Genomic DNA, 19,782 nt, shown 5'->3' on the forward strand with positions numbered 1-19,782 from the left:
GCCAAACAGCTGGTATCCGCTGTTTCGGCGATTTTTACGTAGTCCCGGACGGGAGGCTGTTAAAAAACCTCCTTCGGCAGCCGCCCAGCCACCGGAAGCCCGTTTGTTTGTTTTTTAAAAAGAATGTTTTTCCCCCTTTTTCCCCAAGATAAATTGTTCCTTGGGTTTTTCACTTGTCCACTCAATATTTTATGCTTCCAGTTTTTAAAGTGATTATACAGAGTTATTTTATGAAATACTCAAATTAGGATACAATTAAATACTAAGAAAGCATGGCATGTTCTGAAGCTGAAGTCTAGTTAAGGATCCTCTCAAGATTCCCTGTCAATGAAAAAAGAATTAGATACATTCTAAGTAAAGAAAGTATCCCTTGTTCTAGTCACACATATTTTGTTCCAACTGACTTCACACTCTATATACCATATTAGGCTGTTTAGGCATTTCAGACAGAGTCAATGTATACGTCAAGCCTCACATAGTGACCAGGATGGCCCAGACACAACTGCTTTGTAGCTTGCCACATACTTGGGGGGAGAGGGGAAGTTTGATATGTGAGCCATTAACAGCTGTTGGCTATTTCATGAGAACCAAGGATACCAGGAGAGATGTTATTGAAGAATCGTAGATTCTAGAATATATATAAAGGAAAATTACAGTATTTAGTGCAGTGGAAAGATTATCCGATGTCAGGGAAGAAATACCCATGGACTTTATAGTGGAATTCCTGAGAGTGGGGGGAACATGGTGATCTGGACTGTAGTGGACCTGTTCTCCAAGCAAGCCCACTTTATCGCTTGCCCTGGTCTTCCCTCAACCCAGAGACTAGCCAAGATGTTTCTGCAGCATATTTATCGACTGCGTGGGGTGCCCAAGTGCATCATTTCAGATTAGGAGGTTCAGTTTACAGTCAGGTTCTGGAAGGACTTTATAAAAATGACTGGGTCCTCCCAGGGGCTCAATTCAGCTTTTCATCCGAGTATTAATGGAGCCGCTGAATGAGCTAACAATGGTGGAGCAGTTCCTACATTGCTATATCAACCACCAGCAAACGAACTGGGCAGGACTCCTGCCGTACGCCGAGGTGGCATATAATAATGTGATACACAGCAGCACAGGATTCACCCCTTTTAAAGTAGCTACAGGGAAAGAATTTGCGCCCATTCCAGAAGGCCCCCAAGAACCCTCCTCCTCAGTAACATTAATCGACTGGGTAGTTTCCTTCCAGTGTGTCTGGAGCAATGTAAAAAAAGCTCTAGATAAAGCAACAGAAAGCCAGAAGAAGCAGGCAGACAAGAGGCGAACACCTCAGACAGTGTTTCATGTAGGAGATAGAATGTATATATCCACAAAGTATCTGAAACTGAGGCTACCTTGTAAAAAACTGGGTCCTAAGTACATAGTACTTTTCCCAATAGTGAAAGTGATCAATCCGGTTACAGTGGAGCTGAAACTACACAGAATATTGGGTAAAGTACACCCAGTATTCCATTGCAGCTTACTGAAACTAGTTCACGGATCCAGAATGAGGCTGGTTGAGAAAAAGGCCCCTGGTCCCATTATGGTGGGAGGTGAAAAGCATTATGAAATAAAACGAATCCTAAATTCTAGAATATATAAAGGAAAGTTACAGTATTTAGTGCAGTGGAAAGGTTATCCAATGTCAGAGGTGAGATGGACTGAAGCTCACAACATCAAGGCAGATCGCTTAGTAAATATATTCCATACTAAGTACCCTCAGAAACCAGGGGCACCTGAGTGAGAGACAGGATCCTTCTGGGTTTTTTTGGAGGAGGGGACTGCCTGTCAAGCCTCACAAAGTGACCAGGATGGTCCAGACACAATAGCTTGCCACATGCTTGGGAGGGGGTAAGTTTGGTATGAGAGCCATTAACAGCTGTCAGCTACTTCCTGAGAACCAAGGACACAAGGAGAGATGTTTATTGAAGATTGTGGATTCTCTCATAACAATTGCCTAACGTACAACTGGACAGCGTGACCTGCATGAAGAGGAGAGGGAGGTTTCTATTCTTTTAATATATCAATTTAGGCACAAAACCCCCAGAGCTGGCTTTCCTTGCAACAGTGCCGAAATGTTCACTCAATAAAGTTTTGCATTAAAGTTAATTGTCTCAGCTGTGTTTACTTTGTTGGGGTTTAATCACTTTGATTCTATCAATCTTCAGAGTGGGAAAGGTGTTCAGTGCATGATAAACTGTATTATGAGGCAAGATGTGCATTCAAGTGGAATGCACAGCTAACCCTTGACTTAAGAACATAATTGGGATAAAAAATTTCCATTGCTAAGCAAGGCAGTTAAATGAGTTGTGCCCCATTTTACAATCTTTTATGCCAGTGTTCTTAAGCAAAATGTCTGCAGTTGTTAAGTGAATCATGAAGATGTTATGTAAACCCAGCTTCCCCTATTGACTTTACTTGTTAGAAGTCAGCTATGGAAGTTCACAAATGGTGATTAAGTGAGCTCAGGATTCTGTAGTCATTGTAAACATACTCTGGTTGCCAAATGCCCAAATTTTGATCACGTGATCATGGGGATGCTGTAATGGTTGAGGACTGGTTATAAGTTATTTTTTTCAGTGCTGTTTAATTTCAAATAATCACTAAAAGAATTGTTGTAAGTTGAGGACTAACTGTACTAGGTTTCAGTTAGTGATATTGGTCGGAATATTATTTATTCCATGAAATTGTGTCATGATCCTGTTAATGCACTATTGAAGGACTAATTCCCTCTTTATAATAGTCATACAGTTCATAGGTTCTTTACCTAGCTTTGATCTATCTAACATCAAACAATAGCTGGAACATTGGTGATGACTAGAGGGAGTCTTTCTGGTCAGAAATGATGATGACCGCATCATTAATAATAATCAGTGAATCATTAAAAGACCCCATAATTGAGTATCAAGTCACAACCCTCACTTTTATCACGTTCTTTTCTTAAACTATGTCTTTGCATATCTACCTCAAGCTTGATCACATTAAGAGATTAGGGTTGGAGTTTCTTTGGAAAAGGTATAGCCTACAGAGCTATTGCATGTAATATCCTGTCTTCTGAACACATGAACCCACTTTAGATTCCAACACAAAGTCAGAATTTTACAACAGAGTTAATGCCTATATTATTTTTTCTTTTTTTTTGAATTGCTAGTAAAAACTGAACTTTGTTAATAAACAAAATCACACTTGTCATTCCAGATTTATTCCCTTAGTATTGAAAAAAGCCATTTCTGACTATAGGACTAGTCATCTCAAAGGTATTAAAAATGGGCTTTCTTGTCTTATAATGAATAACACTTGAGATGGTGTTCAAAATATCTTGATTTTATTCTTAGGAACTTCAGGATATCTGTTAGGTTTGTGTCACATCCTGTGACATGTTTTCTCTTCCATTATAGCTGGAGAAAGTGCTACAGCAAGGGGATATCAGTGAATGCTGTGAACCTTACACGGTCATGAAGGAAACAGATGCTTTGAAGGTAGATGAAATCCAGCACAAAAAAACTGCCGGCTATGTGTGTAATTCCAATAGAAGAGAACATATGTAGCTCAGGGTTGAACTGTGGAATTCTTGATGCTCTCTGAGCTTGGTGGTTTGTTGCAGGCATTTCATTACAGACTTGGTAACATTATTAGTGTGAGTGTGAGATTTGCTTCCTGTTTATATGTAGTAGCTTGCCCTGCCAGGTTTTATTTTTGGGGGGTTGGGGATGTTTTGAAATAGGAATGGTTGTTAGATGTAAGACAGACCTGTTAATTTAGCTTAATTTCATTTGAATCATTCATCTAACTCCAGTCATTTTCACTGGAATAACAATAGTTTGTCATTCAGAATTATTATTTAGGCAGCTATTCCTAACAGGGTGCCTTCAGCTCACATAATTTCCAGCCATATTGCCTGTTGAAGCCCAATTCATCTACAGAGGACAAATTTGGTTAAAACTGTGATAAGGATAAAACAATTAAAATTGAACCACAGTGATGGTGTTTCCCCCTTGTGCTTTCAGAACAAGGAGAAGTTGGAGAAACTGCGAGTGGCAGGAGAGCAATTTTGCACCCGGTTGGGGCGCTACCGTATGCCATTTGCCTGGACTGCCATTCACCTCATGAATATAATTAGCACTACTGGGATGCTTGAGAGGGATGCTTCAGACTCTGAAAATGGTTAGTCATTTAAGACTCAGCTTAGTGCATTCCTGTATTTGCATAATAACGTCTCCTTGTGCCCCAAGATAGGATAGGAACTAACTATTTCTGGATCAAACAAACTCTGTGAGAATGGGCACTGTGCCATAGGTGGATTGAGTGAAAGATAGAATGCATAATGTGGGAAGACTGGGAAAGCTGCCCTTGAAAAGCATTCAGAAGCTGCAACTGGTGCAAAATGCAGTAGTACTGGCAATTGTTTGCGCTCCTCAGTCAGTGCACATTGCATCCCTGCTCCATGAGCTGCATTGATTACCAGTATGCTCCCAGGTGCATTTCAAAGTACTAGTAATAGCCTATAAAGTCCTAAATGGCATGGGACTAGACTATTTGAGGGACACCTCTTCCAGATTACATCCGCCTGGATGTAACAATATGATTCTAAATGGGGCTGTGAAATTTTTCTTACAGTTTCCAAGAGTTTCTATTTATCCCATACTAGCATTAAAGATAATTTAGTAAAATCCATGCTCTTTTGTTTCTTTGGTCTTGCCAGCTAAGGTACATGAGCTCGACACATTAGAAAGTACATTATTCTTCCAGAATGAAAACTGAGATGCCTTGTGACAGGCATCAGGAAGAAAATGTCACTTCTGTCCCCTGGCTGAATCATACTTTCTGATAGTTTACTAGCAGAAGACAATTGCAGTCAACATAAAACTGGCATGCAGGCATTCAACATAGGAATCCCAATACTGAAATACAGAGTGGTGCATTTTGTTTATGATCATGAGGGTGGAAACCAATTCAAAGGAAATTTGCAACTTTTATTTAAAGACAGGAATACTCTTTCAGTAGATTCACAATTAGAGATAAGGAATTTAAGTCCATCTTCGTGATCATATTTCAAAGTCCCCTCTTTGGCAAACCTTGCATGCCATTTGCAAACTACATTGTGCCTTGTCCCTGCTATAGTGTTCATATAGCTTTTATATTCCACTGACTCCCTATAGGAACTTTGGAGATACCCACTTGCCAAGAGGCATCAGAATATCATAAAGTATAGCCTCTGTAATAGACTGTGATAATTCAGGGCCCATTTTTAGGACACTGAGATTCCCTTCCAGACAGATGTGTTAATGGCTACTGTTCTGTTTCTTGAGGGCCCTTTTGATTTGCTTGTTTTTAAAAAGCAAGAGAATAATTTTCAAAAATGGCTAATTAGTGCTCTACTTTCTCAGATAGATTATATGCAAACTGTAGTCTGTATCCATTATGTTTGCCATTGAAATAACATTTGCTCTTTTTTTCTGTGCTGGAGATAAACTTTAGAATAAAATAGAGCTGGAAGGGACCTTGGAGGTCTTCTAGTCCAGCCCCCCACTCAAGCAGGAGAACCGATACCATCTCAGACAAGTGACTGTCCAGTCTCTTCTTAAAAATCTCCAGTGATGGAGTGCCCACGATTTCTGGAGGCAAGCTGTTCCACTGGTTAATTGTCCTCACTGTCAGGAAGTTTCTCCTTAATTCCAGGTTGCTTCTCTCTCTGATCAGTTTCCAATCATTGTTTCTTATCATGCTCTCTGGTACTTTGGAGAATAATTTGACCCCCTCTCAAATACTGGACTATTGCTATCATGTTACCCCTATTTCTTCTTTTCTTTAGACTAGCCAAACCCTAGCCAAACCCAAGATAAGTAATTCAAAGATCATAACAGTAATTCACCTAACTGGTAGGTTATTTCTTGCTTATGACCTCTGAGGACATATGCATGCCTTTCCTATTGAACACTCTCTCCTTTTGCAGAACGCAAAGGCACCTGGAATGAGCGCAAGAGGAAAGCCTATGGACGCCTGAGTGTTGGTGAGGAGATGTGCAGCTTTAGCAACTTCCGCCCAGCCACCCTCACAATCACCAATTTTTTCAAACAGGTTAGAAGCTAGAATGTTTTTTGGACTAGCCTCACCCAGAGCATCATGTAGGTTTAACGTTTCTGAACCCGTGAGAATGCAGATATAGAATCAGAGGGGTTGATACATCTGTGAAGTGAGTAAAGCATAAACTTCCAGAATCTCTTCTGGCAAAATATAGTAATTAGTCTGCCATGAAAGAATGGGTAAATCACTTTTCTGTAGCTGCCAAAATGAAAATATGTCAGTGTGATGGACCCAATATTCTTGCTTAATGGAATGGGGTAAGCCCCAAGGTCTTAACGGAAGGCAGCTGGGAGAAAGATGCCCTTGCCTTCATATTTCTTGGCATGCTGCATTTTTAAAGAGTCTGTTTAAAAAAACATTGTTTTAATCAGCATTAAAAGATTACAGTTAACATGTCTTTAAAAAGTTTAGTCACCAATTTGTAATGTTACATTTTAATTAACTAGCAGTATAACTATATGAATTATATTACTATTGTATAGATGTCAACATACTTTAGAAAATATCCTAATGCAGGGGTCCCCAACCTTTGTTGGTTGGTGGACCGGAGGAACAGGGAGGAGGAAGCATTTTACAAGTGTACGTGTGTGCATGCGCACGGGGCCGCGAGCATTTGCGTGCCGCAAATGGGGCACGGCTAGTGCCCGTGTGATACTCACTAGCCCCGCTCTTGTTTCTGTGTCCCGCGGCGCGGCGGTGGCCATTTTTGTGCCTTGCAGTGCGGTGACGCTGTTTTTGTGTCCTGCGGTGCAGCGGTGCTCCATTTCTGCACCTCATGGTGCGTTGTCCATTTTTGCGGCTTGCAGCATGGTGGTGGCAGCCCATTTTTGCACCCTGAGGTGCAGCGGCAGCCCGTTTTTGCAGCTGAGGTGCGTCGGCGTCCCATTTTCATGGCTGAGGCGTGGCGGTGTCCCATTTTTGTATCCCGAGGTGTGTCGGTGTCCTGTTTCCACGCCCCGAGGCGCCGTGGCAATGTCCTGTTTTCATGGCCGAGGTGTGGCGCCGGCATACCGTTTTCATAGCTGAGGCACAGCGGCAGCCCATTTTTGCGCCCCGCAGCCACGGCTCTAGTGCAAGTGAGGGGTGTGCGCAGACACTGGCCAGCCTGTCCCACGGCCTGGTGGGCAGGAGGCCGCGGCCCACAGGTTGGGGACCCCTGCCCTAATGTACTACAGTAGTCCTTGATTTAACGACCACAATTGAGCCCAAAATTTCTGTTGTTAAGTGAAACATTTATTAAGTGAGTTTTGCCCCATTTTACAACCTTTCTTTTCCACAGTTAAGTGAATGGCTGCAGCTGATAAGTTAGTAACCTGTTTGTTAAGTGAATCTGGCTTCCCCATTGACTTTGCTTGTCAGAAGGTTGCAAAAAGTGATCACATGACCTTGAGACAAAACAATGGTCATAAAGAACTGATTGCCAAGCATCAGAATTTTGATCACATGATTATGGGAATGCTGCAAAGGTTGTAATTGTGAAAAATGGTCATAAGTCACTTTTTTCAGTGCCGTTGTTACTTTGGGCAGTCACTAAATGAACTGTTGTATGTCGAGGACTACCTGTATATCTATAATAAAACTGTATAAACACAGGGAAAAATAGAAAGAAAATCATACCAAATGACCTAGGGAGAAAGTTAAAACCAAAAAGACCTTTGTAGAATTAAAAAACAAACCCTTAAAAAACAACTAAACAAATTACAGGTAGTCCTTGAGTTACGAGTTTAATGGAGCCTGCACATTCCACTCGTAACTTGAAAACTCGTAGAGTGACTCTCGTACCTTGAATGAGATCACTCCTTTGCTCATTAAAATGCATGTGGCTCATTAAGTGCACATGGCCTAGTGATGGAACAGGCCACCAAGGCCTCCCCGACCCACTAAGATACCTCATATTTCTCCCTCCCTTCTTGCCACACCGGACTCACTTACCTTGAAAAGATCTGCCTCCTCTCTGTGGCGGTTCCTGCTTTTGAGGGACAGGAAAGTCAATGGAAGCCCCTGAATGCCGTAATATTGCGCGAGTTCAGGCACTAATCCTCTTTCGCAAAGAATGGGTGCCTAAATTCTTGCACTGTTTGCAGTGCCTGCCTCCTGCTTCCCCCCAACTCTGGAGCCACGTGACTGCCGCCCCGGAACAGAGATTGGGGGAGGGGTATTCTGCATGCCTCCAGAGGTTGGATCCAGGCCTTGGAGGACTGCACCAAGCTGCTGCTGCCCAGAGCGAAGCTTCCGAGGCCTGGATCCAACCTCCGGAGGCATGCAGAAGCTCCCCCCCTGATCTCTGTTCCAGGTGCAAACGGCTTGGAGGACCCCTCTGAGACCTGGATCCAACCTCTAGAAGCTCTGCCCGGGCAGCAGCAGCTTGGAGTAGTCCTCTGAGGGCTGGATCCAACCTCCGGAGGCATGCAGAAGACCTCCCTTTATCTCTGTTCCAGGCGCAAGCAGCTTGGGGGACACCTCCAAGGGCTGGATCCAACCTCCAGAGACATGCAGAAGCCCCCCCCTCCGATCTCCGTTCCGGACACAAACAGCTTGGAGGACCACTCCAAGGGCTGGATCCAACCTCAAGAGGCATGCAGAAGCCGCCCCCCCAATCTCCATTCCGGGTGCAAATGGTTTGGAGGGCCCCTCCAAGGCTTGGATCCAACCTCTGGAGGCATGTAGAAACATCCCCTGGCCTCCGTTCTGGGTTGCTTGAAGGAGGCCTCTGAGGCTCTGGGGACAATGGGGTCACTTTCTCCCCCAGCGCGGTGAGCTCTGGCCGGTTGGACGCAGGTGCTAGGGGCCTGGCCTTCTCCCTCACTTGAAGGCTTCAGGCCTGCCTTCAGGCAGAAAGGAGTTGGGAGCAGGAGACAGGGACCTTTCGCATAGAGAATGAAAGTTTCTGAGGTCCGTGATTTGGCGCAACTTCTAACACTTGCACGAGATCACGGACTCCAGAAATTTTCATTCTCGGCACGAAGAGCATTTCCAAGCCGACTCTCTTCTCCCTCAAAGTGAAAGAAACTGTGACAGAGAGGATTTTTGCAAGGTAAGTGAGTCCGGCGTGGCAAGAAGGGGAGGGGGAAGCAGTTGTGAGGAGTGGGGGGCAATAGGATGAATGTTGCAGTGCCACTGAAGTCATTCGTAAGGGCAAATGACTGCCGTGGTGCTGCTATAGTCATAATTTTGGGACTTGCTCATAAACACTAGGGGGTGCTAATCACATAACTTTGAACGAGCGTTAAGTGAACACCCATAACTCGGGGATTACCTGTAACTTCCTTATTAATAAAATCCTAATGTATATTTTTTTAAAAATATTTAAACAACACATATATTAAGCTATCAGAACTATATAACCTTCTATTTCAATGTTGTGAATAATTTTTTAAAGAAAGAATCAAATCTAAATTGGAGAGAATTGTTTAATCTGGTTTTCAGTACAAAGCAGATTTGAAGGCTGAGAGTCTTGGCATGCTGCGTCCTGATTTGATTTTTGAGTACTGAAACTCTGCATAAACATTTGTGGATGAGAGGTAATAGAGAACACTCATAAGAGACTATACTAGTGAATGTCACCTTCTTTGCCTTCTTCTGTCTATCTTCATTTTCAGGAAGGCGATCGTCTCAGTGATGAGGACTTGTACAAGTTCCTAGCAGATATGAGACGCCCATCTTCTGTCCTGAGAAGACTCCGTCCAGTTACAGGTAAAATAGGGTATTGTAATACCATTCTTTGCCCCTTTTACATGCTCTAGCATGATCTTTTCTGAGTCCAATGTGTTTCAAAATTTTCCCAAAATGTGTTATAAAGTAAGACTGAGTTGCCAGTTTTCGAGTGGCACTTTGGAAATTACATTGATGTAATGAAGTGTCCTTTCTTTAAAGTACTGAGATAGCTACATTCTCTAGAGAGCTCAGCCTGGTGACCTCAAAGGTTTTTATTTATTTACTTGTATCCCACCTTCATCGTTTTTACAAATAACTCAAGGTGGTGAACATATCTAACATACCTTCCTTCTCCTATTTTCCCCAGAACAGCAACGCTGTTGGGTGGAGTGGGTTGAGAAACAGTGATTGACCCAAGGTCACCCTGCCAGCTTTCATGGCTAAGGCAGGATTAAAACTCATGGTCTCTCACTTTCTAACCTGGTACCTTAACCGCTAGACCAGATTGACTCTCTTTTCAAGTTGGCTATGCAGGCGCCCATCCACAAAACCTGGGCTGACGCTATCAGCCATATAGTCACTGATTCATTCATTCATTCATTTTCTATATCCACGCATCTCAGCCAATTATTTTTGTAATCTAAATCCCAGTATTCTGTGGATGGCTCTCTGCTGAACCATAGTTTTTTAGAATTCCCTTGACCCTTCACACATAGACTTGACCCTTCACACATACTGTGTTTCCCTGAAAATAAGACCGGGTCTTATATTAATTTTTGCTCCAAAAGACACATTAGGGCTTATTTTCCAGTTAGGTCTTATTTTCGGGAAAATATGGTACTAAATGCCTCCCATCTGGCTAATGATCTTAACTGGGGCTTATTTTTGGGATAGGGCTTATATTACAAGCACCCTGAAAAATCACGCTAGGGCTTATTTTCTGGTTGGGCCTTATTTTCAGGGAAACATGGTAGATCTCCATGCACAATGCTAAGGTATAATATGCTTTGTTTTGTAATAGTATGTTATACCTTAGCATTGTGCATGAAGATGTGTGTGTGAAGGATCAATTCTATCTCTGCTCTTTAGTCCCAATGGACTTGCTCGGGCATCTTCTAAGCAAAAAGAGTTCTGCTGCTAGTGCTCGTCCTTCAGCTTCAGAATGGCTTCCCATAGGATAAAGATGGATCTCAACATCATCCCATCTTCCAACTGTCCATGGTCAATCCTTGCGCTTGATGCCTGTCTAGACATGTTGCTCTGTATGTACAGCAAATCATTCTTACGTTCTTCTTGTTTTTGCATCACAGCTCAATTCAAGATTGATATTTCACCAGTGCCAGAAAACCCCCATTATTGCCTCTCACCTGAACTGTTGCGTGTCCAGCCCTACCCTGATTTGCGTGTCCGACCCACCAAGGAGATCCTTGAATTCCCAGTCCGAGAAGTCTATGCCCCTCATACAACATATCGGTGAGCACACATCTTGTGACATTGCAAGTGTAGTCCCTGAGAGGAAAGAAGCTCAGTTTTGGGTGTTTTCTTACTTTCTTACTCTTTTTATACAATCTTGCTTATTACCATTGAACATAGCTGATTGTGATATTCCACTGATTATTTTGTGTGGAACATAAAGCTTGTTGAAAACTTCAGTTCCTTTTCATTTGGCCTACCTCACCCTTTCTATCTTTTCTTTCAGTTGCCAAAAAGGGTTCTTCATTCAGTTGCCAAAAAGGGTTCTTCATAAAAAGATAAAGACCATGAAACTTTCAAGAAAAGGCTTTCCTTCCTTCCTTCCTTCCTTCCTTCCTTCCTTCCTTCCTTCCTTCCTTCCTTCCTTCCTTCCTTCCTTTCTTTCTTTCTTTCTTTCTTTCTTTCTTTCTTTCTTTCTTTCTTTCTTTCTTTCTTTCTTTCTTTCTTTCCTTTTTATGTTAAAATAGAACCCTTATTTAAAAGTCAGCAGGAGAACTTAAGGAATGATCATGTCTCTACCATCAGCTAGCATAATGAAATCCAACAGGGATAAATATGCTGATTGTCAATCTGGATTATTTTCTTCTTCTGACCTCTTACTAGTTTACCTCTATGGCTACAGAGATAGTCATACTTAACTGCAATGTAAATTTGTTCAGGTTTCGGATCCCCCCCTTCACTCTGGCACCTCTATGGTTCTTCATCTGAAAAAGAGCATATGCAGTTGCATTGGGCAGGTATACTATCTAGCCAGCGGCTCCCAACTTTTTTTATACCCCATACTCCTAGAACGCTTCTGATATATTCTCGCACCCGTTACAAAAGTCCGAAATAATGACAACAAATTATGCATATACACTATAATTTTGAAAACCCAAGTTTTTGCACCCGCTGGAATATTGTTTCGCATCCCCAGGGGGTGTGAGTACCCCTGGTTGGGAACCCCTGGTCTAGCCAATGCCTTTATAGAGTAGGGAGGCTAGGTCTTGTTAAATATAACCTCATGTTTCTTATAATAACCAATATAAGATAAATATCTCCTTTGTCAGTGATCTGAGACTTCACTTTAATAATGACTCTGTTGTTACGTATAGGAGTCGACTCTATCAGGGCTGCTGGTCACATCATTTGATTTGTGTAATAGTATCTTCCCTAAGGAATATCTTTTCCTCTTGCTTTGCCTTTTTCTTGAATCCGGAGCATCTGTTTTGCTTGTTGAGCCATTTGCTCTTGCTACTGCTTGGTTGCTCCGAGTAGGAACCAGACGGTGAAATTCTGCTGTTGCACATGGGCCTTGAGGAGAGGAGAGATTGGTTCTCACAGGGGGGGTGTCCCTGTGTGCTGTTGGACTGTAGTGCTTGAGACCCCAAACACTGAAGAACTTTCACTTCTTTCATTGCATGTCCTCTACTTGCCTTCCATAGACTGACCTCCCCCAACCCTTTCCCCCATCCATTCTTCTAAGGCAAAATGTGGGCCTTCTTAGGAAAGAGCTTTGTTCATGTGGATGTTTTCTAATGTGCCTGGAAAGGTCTTACAGTATCACTCAGGGCTGTGGAGTCGGTAGATAAATGTTCTGACTCCGACTCCGACTCCTCAGTTTTTTGTACTTCCGACTCCAGGTACCCAAAATTTCCTCCGACTCCGACTCCACAGCCAGGGCTGTGGAGTCGGTAGATAAATGTTCCGACTCCGACTCCTCAGTTTTTTGTACCTCCGACTCCGACTCCAGGTACCCAAAATTTCCTCCGACTCCTCGACTCCGACTCCACAGCCCTGGTATCACTAATTACATTGCAATTGCAACCTGGCTCTCTAGAATAGGAGCAGCATGCCAGAAAGTGTTTGTATCTATGGCAGGTAGCCTGTTTATTCTCTCTATCAGCTTTGCTAATGAAATAAGTTGGTGCATTGAAGAAAAGCTTTAAGAATTTGGGGGGGGGGGTATTGCTGTGGCTGACCAGTAGGAATTTTCCCTATAATGCTCTTGGTACTGAAGAAATGCCAGCTAATAACTGAGACAACTCTAATCCTTGCCCTAAGACCTCTGCCACACAGACTGTTAAATCAGACATACCTTAAAAGGGATCTGGGTAAGCTGAAAATAAGCTTATAAGATTAAAGCAGATGGGGATTTGGCTTGATTTTTCAGAACTGTGTGATTGTCATTGCTGAAACTTAACTGTATGTTGCTTGAAAGAGTAGGTTATTTTATGCTTGGTCCCATGTGAGGTGTGCTGTGTGATTCTTATTAGTTACAGCCATACATCATAACAGCTTTATGCCATTCCTTTCCTGGAGCAGAGAGACAGGCTGGTGAAGCTTACCCAGCTGGGTCTGGAGATGAGTTTGGGAACTCTTCTCAGAGAGCAAACTGGCATGCAAGTCCATCTCCAGTTTGGAGGGTAATATGATTTTTTTTTAAATTAACTCTTCTTACCCTGTTGGCATGTGAGTCCATCTCCAGTTTGGAGGGTAATATGATTTTTTTTTAAATTAACTCTTCTTACCCTGTTGGCATGTGAGTCCATCTCCAGTTTGGAAGCTAATATGATTTTTTTTTAAAAAAATTAACTCTTCTTATCCTGGACAAGCTTTCACTAGTCATTGAAAACTTTTGCACATGAATTCTTCCAAGCCTTCATATATTCTCACTTTGCACACTCGAGTGTCATGTGGCCGAGAGGGTTTTGTAGAACTTATCATAGGGAGTGGGTCTAGCTATTTTACCTAGTTTGGGTAATGAACTCCCTTCTGGTTGCTTGTATTAGGCAAGTGAGCTTTAAAGAGAAGCAGTGAATAGAATTGGGAACAGGTTTTGGTGAGGTGGAAGATGATCGGGTATATAGAAGGAGAATACCATAAGAAGTCTCATCAGCTGTTAGGTTTTTGAGGCAATCCAAACAAGAGGCACATCAATGAATACTAGCACTATCCTTATTGTAAGATTTACATTGACAGTTTCATAAGTCTGAAAGTATCCCTTCCCTCCTTTCCTTTTACTCTCCAAAAAACTAGAAACAGTCTCTTTTGAAACAGTTTTCACCACCACCTCTGTGTTTCTCTGGCCTGTGTTACCTTTTGCATGACAGGTGTTCAGTCTGTGGCTCTTCCTCTCATTTCCCAAAGTCATTCCTACATTCCATTACATGAACATAGAGGGGATTAATGAATTTGGATAGATTCAGCAGTCTGCTGATTTAAAATACCAGAGTTTAACATAAAATCGAAGGTGAGCAATTTCTTTTTCATAGCACACTGATTTCTTCCATTTTATTTTTTTTTCAGAAACAATTTACTTCTTTTTCATAGGTTGTACAGGCAAAATGAAAACTGTGATATATGTCTGATAACCACATTTCTGAAAAAATATTTTGATTTGTCTACAAGACAAATTAATACTACTACTACTACTACTACTACTACTACTAATAATAATAATAATAATAATAATAATAATAAAGTTGGAAGGGACCTTGGAGGTCATCTAGTCCAACCTCCTGCTCAGGCAGGAAACCCTATACCATTTCGGACAAATGGCTGTCCAGTCTCTTCTCAAAAACTTCCAGTGTTGGAGCATTCACCACTTCTGGAGGCAGGTTGTTCCACTGGTTAATTGTTCTAACTGTCAGGAAGTTTCTCCTTAGTTCTAAGTTGCTTCTCTCCTTGATTAGTTTCCATCCATTGCTTCTTGTCCTGCCTTCAGATGCTTTGGAGAATAGCTTGACTCCCTCTTCTATGTGGCAGCCCCTGAGACATTGGAACACTGCTATCATGTCCCCCCTCGTCCTTCTCTTCGTTAAACAAGACATACCCAATAGCAGCAACCTTTCCTTATATGTTTTAGCCTCCAGTCTTTGTTGCTCTTCTCTGTACTCTTTCTAGAGTTTCAACATCTTTTTTACATCGTGGTGACCAAAACTGGATGCAATATTCCAAGTGTGGCCTTACCAAGGCATTGTAAAGTGGTATTAATACTTCATGTGATCTTGATTCTATCCCTCTGTTAATGCAGCCTAGCACTGTGTTGGCTTTTTTGGCAGCTGCAGCACACTGCTGGCTCATATTTAAATGATTGTCCACTAGGACTCTGAGATCCCTCTCACAGTTACTACTATTGAGCAAGGTACCCCGTATACTATCCCTGTACGTTTGGTTTTTCTTGCCTAAATGTAGAACCTTACTTTTTTCACCATTGAATTTCATTTTGTTAGATAGTGCCCAGTGTTCAAGTCAGTCCAGGTCCTCCTGTATCTTAAGCCTGTCTTCTGGAGTGTTGGCTATTCCTGCCAGCTTGGTGTCATCAGCAAATTTGATGAGTTCCGCATCTATCCCCTTGTCCAAATTGTTGATAAAGATGTTGAAGAGCACTGGGCCCAGAACAGAGCCCTGGGGCACCCCACTACACACTTCCCTCCATATAGATGCGGTTCCGTTGAGGACCACACGCTGAGTATGGCCGGTCAGCCAGCTACGGATCCATCTGGTGGTGATGCTGTCTAACCCACATTTTTCTATCTTATCAAGTAGTAGGTTGTGATCTACTTTATCAAATGTCTTACTGAAGTCCAAGTAAATTATATCCACAGCATTCCTCTGATCCACTAATTTTGTCACTTGGTCAAAGAATACAATAAGATTTGTCTGACATGATCTGTTTTTGACAAACCCATGTTGGCTTTTAGTAATGACTTTGTTTGCCTCTAAGTGTTCGCTGATTCATTGTTTGATTATCTTTTCCAGAATCTTCCCAGGTATTGAGGTCAGGCTGATAGGTCTGTAATTTCCTGGATCCATTTTTTTTCCTTTTTTGAAGATGGGAACTACATCAGCTCTTTTCCAGTCCTCCGGTAGTTCCCCAGTGCTCCAGGACCTTTGAAAAATATAGTTCAGTGGTTCAGAGATCACATTTGCTAGTTCCTTGAGAACCCTGGGGTGTAATCCATCTGGTCCTAGTGATTTGAACTCGTCTAGGCTGGACAGGTGCTCACTTACCGTTTTCTTGCCTATCTTAACTTGCGTTTCTATTCTGTTTTTTATGGCACTATTTTTGGTAGGTTGGTCTGTTTTTTCCCTTTGTGTAAAGACAGATGCAAAAAATGAGTTAAATAGTTCTGCTTTCTTCCTGTTGCTTGTCACCTTCTTGCCACTTTTCCCCACTAATGGACCAATCATTTCCTTCACTTTTTTCTTGTTTTTTACATGTTGAAAGAAGCTTTTTTTGTTATTTTTGACTTTGGTCGCAAGCCTTAGTTCATTATGAGCCTTATCTTTCCTCACTTCATCTTTGCAGGCTCGGGCTATCTGTTGATATTCTGACTTAGTTATGTGCCCCTCTTTCCACTTTCTATACTTGTCCTTTTTATCTTTCAATTTATCAGAGAGTTCTTTATGACCCTTTCTTGGGGCAATAGAATTTCATAAAGCTAGGCAGGAGCCAGATTACGACAAAGATGTTCAGTTTGTTTTGGGGAATTGCACAGCTTGATATTTATCCAGGCTGGGTTGGCCAGAGGAGCATGCTGTGTAATTTGCTGCTATTGTAATTTGCTGCTATTTGAATGTCTACATCAGAGTTGTCCATGCCATGCCTCTGGTTTTTTCTGTGTAATCACTCTCTTCCACTTTTCTGGGAAAACAGTTCACATTTTTTTTAAGATAGCAAACAATACTTGAGGTCAGACTAATAACAAACTTATTTTAAAGTGTATGAATCCTTATTCTCAAAACAGCATCTCCTAATTATGAAAGGTACATATAACCAGGTTTAGGGAAATCCAGAAATTTACAGATATATAAAGAATGAGAGGTGCAGAGGAAGCCACAAAAGAAAGAAAGAAAGAAAGAAAGAAAGAAAGAAAGAAAGAAAGAAAGAAAGAAAGAAAGAAAGAAAGAAAGAAAGAACTAAGCAAAAGATTGGAAGGAAAAATGAAAAACTTGGGAAGCAAAGAATAATGGCATAATTCTGAAAAACAGCAAAGCTAGCAGGTGGAAGAGGGGCATCTCATGCAAAAACATTCTGCTCTGGAATTAGGGGTATGGAAGATAAAGTTTTCTGCTTCTATGGCTTCAAGAACATATATTCCTCCTTTCTTCTCTTGTGTCTAATATTTTTCTTTCTCTTCTTTTTTCCCCCAGGAATCTACTCTACATTTATCCCCAGAGCCTGAATTTTAGCAGCCGTCAAGGCTCGGTGCGAAATATTGCAGTGAAATTGCAGTTTATGGCTGGAGAAGATCCTAGCCAAGCCATGCCTGTGAGTGAGACCATCCTCAGCTGCTTCCTTCTGTCTTTCATCCATCACTGGAATGGTGGAGCAGAAGGGAGCCCCTGAAGAGACCGCCCCAAATATTCTCACTTTTGAGCTATCCCATTTAGGGTGGGCGAGGGGCTTCATTTATGATCAGACCCACAACTTATATTTCTATAATTCCTATTTTCATATAAGAAAATGTAGGATTTTGAGTTTAGAAAAGAAATTCAAAGTCCTACATTTTCCCATATGAAAATTGTGCTTTATCTGCAGCAGATTTAATACTCAAACCATGGGCTGGGCTTTTGTACTAAAGGTTGTTTGTTGCTTGCCAGCCAATTTAATAGCCAGTCAGGGTTTATCACTACAGTATGACCTGCCAAAAAGTTTGGTAAGTTCAGAAGAAAGCATGCTGAGTAAGCAATTTAAGGGAGAATGACCTGTTCTCTGCAAGGAGGAATCTTTTTCAGATGCTTTCAATTCAGTTTTCTTTAGAAATGATCCTGCAAAATAGCAACTTGCTCATGGTTTCATTCATGAAACCAAGGGTTATGAAAGTTCTTAAGGGAGAGCTTCTGAAAGGCCATGTCTGTGTTTCTTAGTGGAGTTGGGAAAGTATTAGATTTTGTTGCTTTGTTTGTAAATGAGAATGTTATAATAGCCATTGAAAATACTTGAAAGGTTGTGGGGAAAAAATCAGCTCAGTGTAGCAGTAGGTTATCCTTATGGTATTTCTGGACTTGAATGATCAGAATGATGTAAGAAAGGAAAGGATATGGATCACATCACTTTTTCCTTCCCAAAAGTGCCAGAATGGGAAGTATTGAGATATAGCAATAGCACTTGGACTTACATTCCGCTTCACAGTGCTTTACAGCCCTCTCTAAGCGGTTTACAGAGTCAGCATATTGCCCCCCCCCAACAATCTGGGTCCTCATTTTACTGACCTTGGAAGGATGGAAGGCTGAGTCAAACTTGAGCTGGTGAGAATCGAACTGCTGGCAGTTGGCAGCAGTTCAATTCTCACTGGCTCAAGATTGACTCAGCCTTCCATCCTTCCAAGGTCAATAAAATGAGGACCCAGATTGTTGGGGGGGGGGCAATATGCTAACTCTGTAAACTGATATATATGATATTTATGGACAAATAATGAAAATCACTGGGGTTTATCTCTCATGTTCCCTCCCTTGACCAGTTTCATGCTCTCTGTTTCTGACTGATATTGTTTTGGTTTCTTCTTATGCTCCAGGTTATCTTTGGAAAATCAAGTTGCAGTGAGTTTGCCAAAGAGGCTTACACAGCTGTTGTGTACCATAACAAGTGAGTCTTTAGCAAGCAGAGTGGGAATTGAAGGTGGCTGTAAATAGGTTACAAGTGATTGTTTGGTTAGTCTACACCATGGGTGTCAAACTCAATCACCTCATGTGACGTATCATGACGTATCAACGTTTTTTGCCTTTGTAGAACCGGGGTGGGCGTGGCCTGTGCGTGATGTATCTAGCCTGCAGGCTGCCAGTTTAATACCCCTGGTCTGCATTGAACTATGTAAACTTTGTCAGAAAAATGTTCTTTGATTTCCTGTGCAGATCTTTATCGCAAATGTGTAAATGAGAAGTTTTATAAAGTGTTTTTGTCAGCTTTCTGACCTCCCTGTCATCCCAGGTCACCTGAATTCTATGAGGAGTTCAAGCTGAAGATCCCAGCCAATTTGACAGACAATCATCACTTGCTTTTCAGCTTTTACCACATTAGCTGTCAACAGAAGCAGAATACACCTCTGGAGACTGCTGTTGGTTATACAGTGAGTTTCAAAAGAAATAACGGAGTTCTGTAGGTACAAGATAGAGCCTATGATTTATTGTAAAAGGGCCCCAGTTTAAATCTCCACATATCCTCCATTGCAAAGAAGCTTAGATAAAGGGACAAGGAGAATCCCCTGCTTTAAGACTATCAAATTTTGGCATGAATTAGAGTATGAGCTGTCATTGTATATACTGTATTTATATTTGATCAGTTTTCTGGGAATACCCTTTACAGGCAGTCCTCAACCATTTGTTTGGTGGCCATTCAAAGTTACAGTGGCACTGAAAAAAGTGACTTATGACCATTTTTTACACTTACAACCGTCACAGCATCCCCATGGTCACATGATCAGAATTTGGATGCTTGCCAGTTGGCTCATATTTATGACGGTTGCGATGTCCTGGGATCATGCGATCACCTTTTGTGACCTTCTGACAAGCAAAGTCAATGGGAAGCCAGATTCAGTTAGTAACAACCATGTTACTAATTTAACAACTGAA

At 41.8% G+C, this 19,782-nt stretch overlaps 1 protein-coding gene across 1 annotated transcript in view; it reads left to right on the forward strand.

Moving 5' to 3' along the window:
• Positions 1-19,782, forward strand: part of LOC107293279 (dedicator of cytokinesis protein 7) — a 113,979-nt gene that overhangs the window by 23,957 nt on the left and 70,240 nt on the right. Inside the window, exons 6-13 of the mRNA XM_029285356.1 lie at positions 3,414-3,494; positions 4,023-4,179; positions 5,969-6,093; positions 9,699-9,792; positions 11,064-11,226; positions 17,365-17,482; positions 18,729-18,799; positions 19,142-19,280. Of these exons, the coding sequence (XP_029141189.1) occupies positions 3,414-3,494; positions 4,023-4,179; positions 5,969-6,093; positions 9,699-9,792; positions 11,064-11,226; positions 17,365-17,482; positions 18,729-18,799; positions 19,142-19,280 (948 nt within the window). The remainder of the gene's footprint in view (positions 1-3,413; positions 3,495-4,022; positions 4,180-5,968; positions 6,094-9,698; positions 9,793-11,063; positions 11,227-17,364; positions 17,483-18,728; positions 18,800-19,141; positions 19,281-19,782) is intronic.

The sequence above is a fragment of the Protobothrops mucrosquamatus genome, unplaced genomic scaffold, assembly GCF_001527695.2.
Source record: "Protobothrops mucrosquamatus isolate PMUCROS unplaced genomic scaffold, P.Mucros_1.0 scaffold1563, whole genome shotgun sequence".
NCBI lineage: Eukaryota > Metazoa > Chordata > Lepidosauria > Squamata > Viperidae > Protobothrops > Protobothrops mucrosquamatus.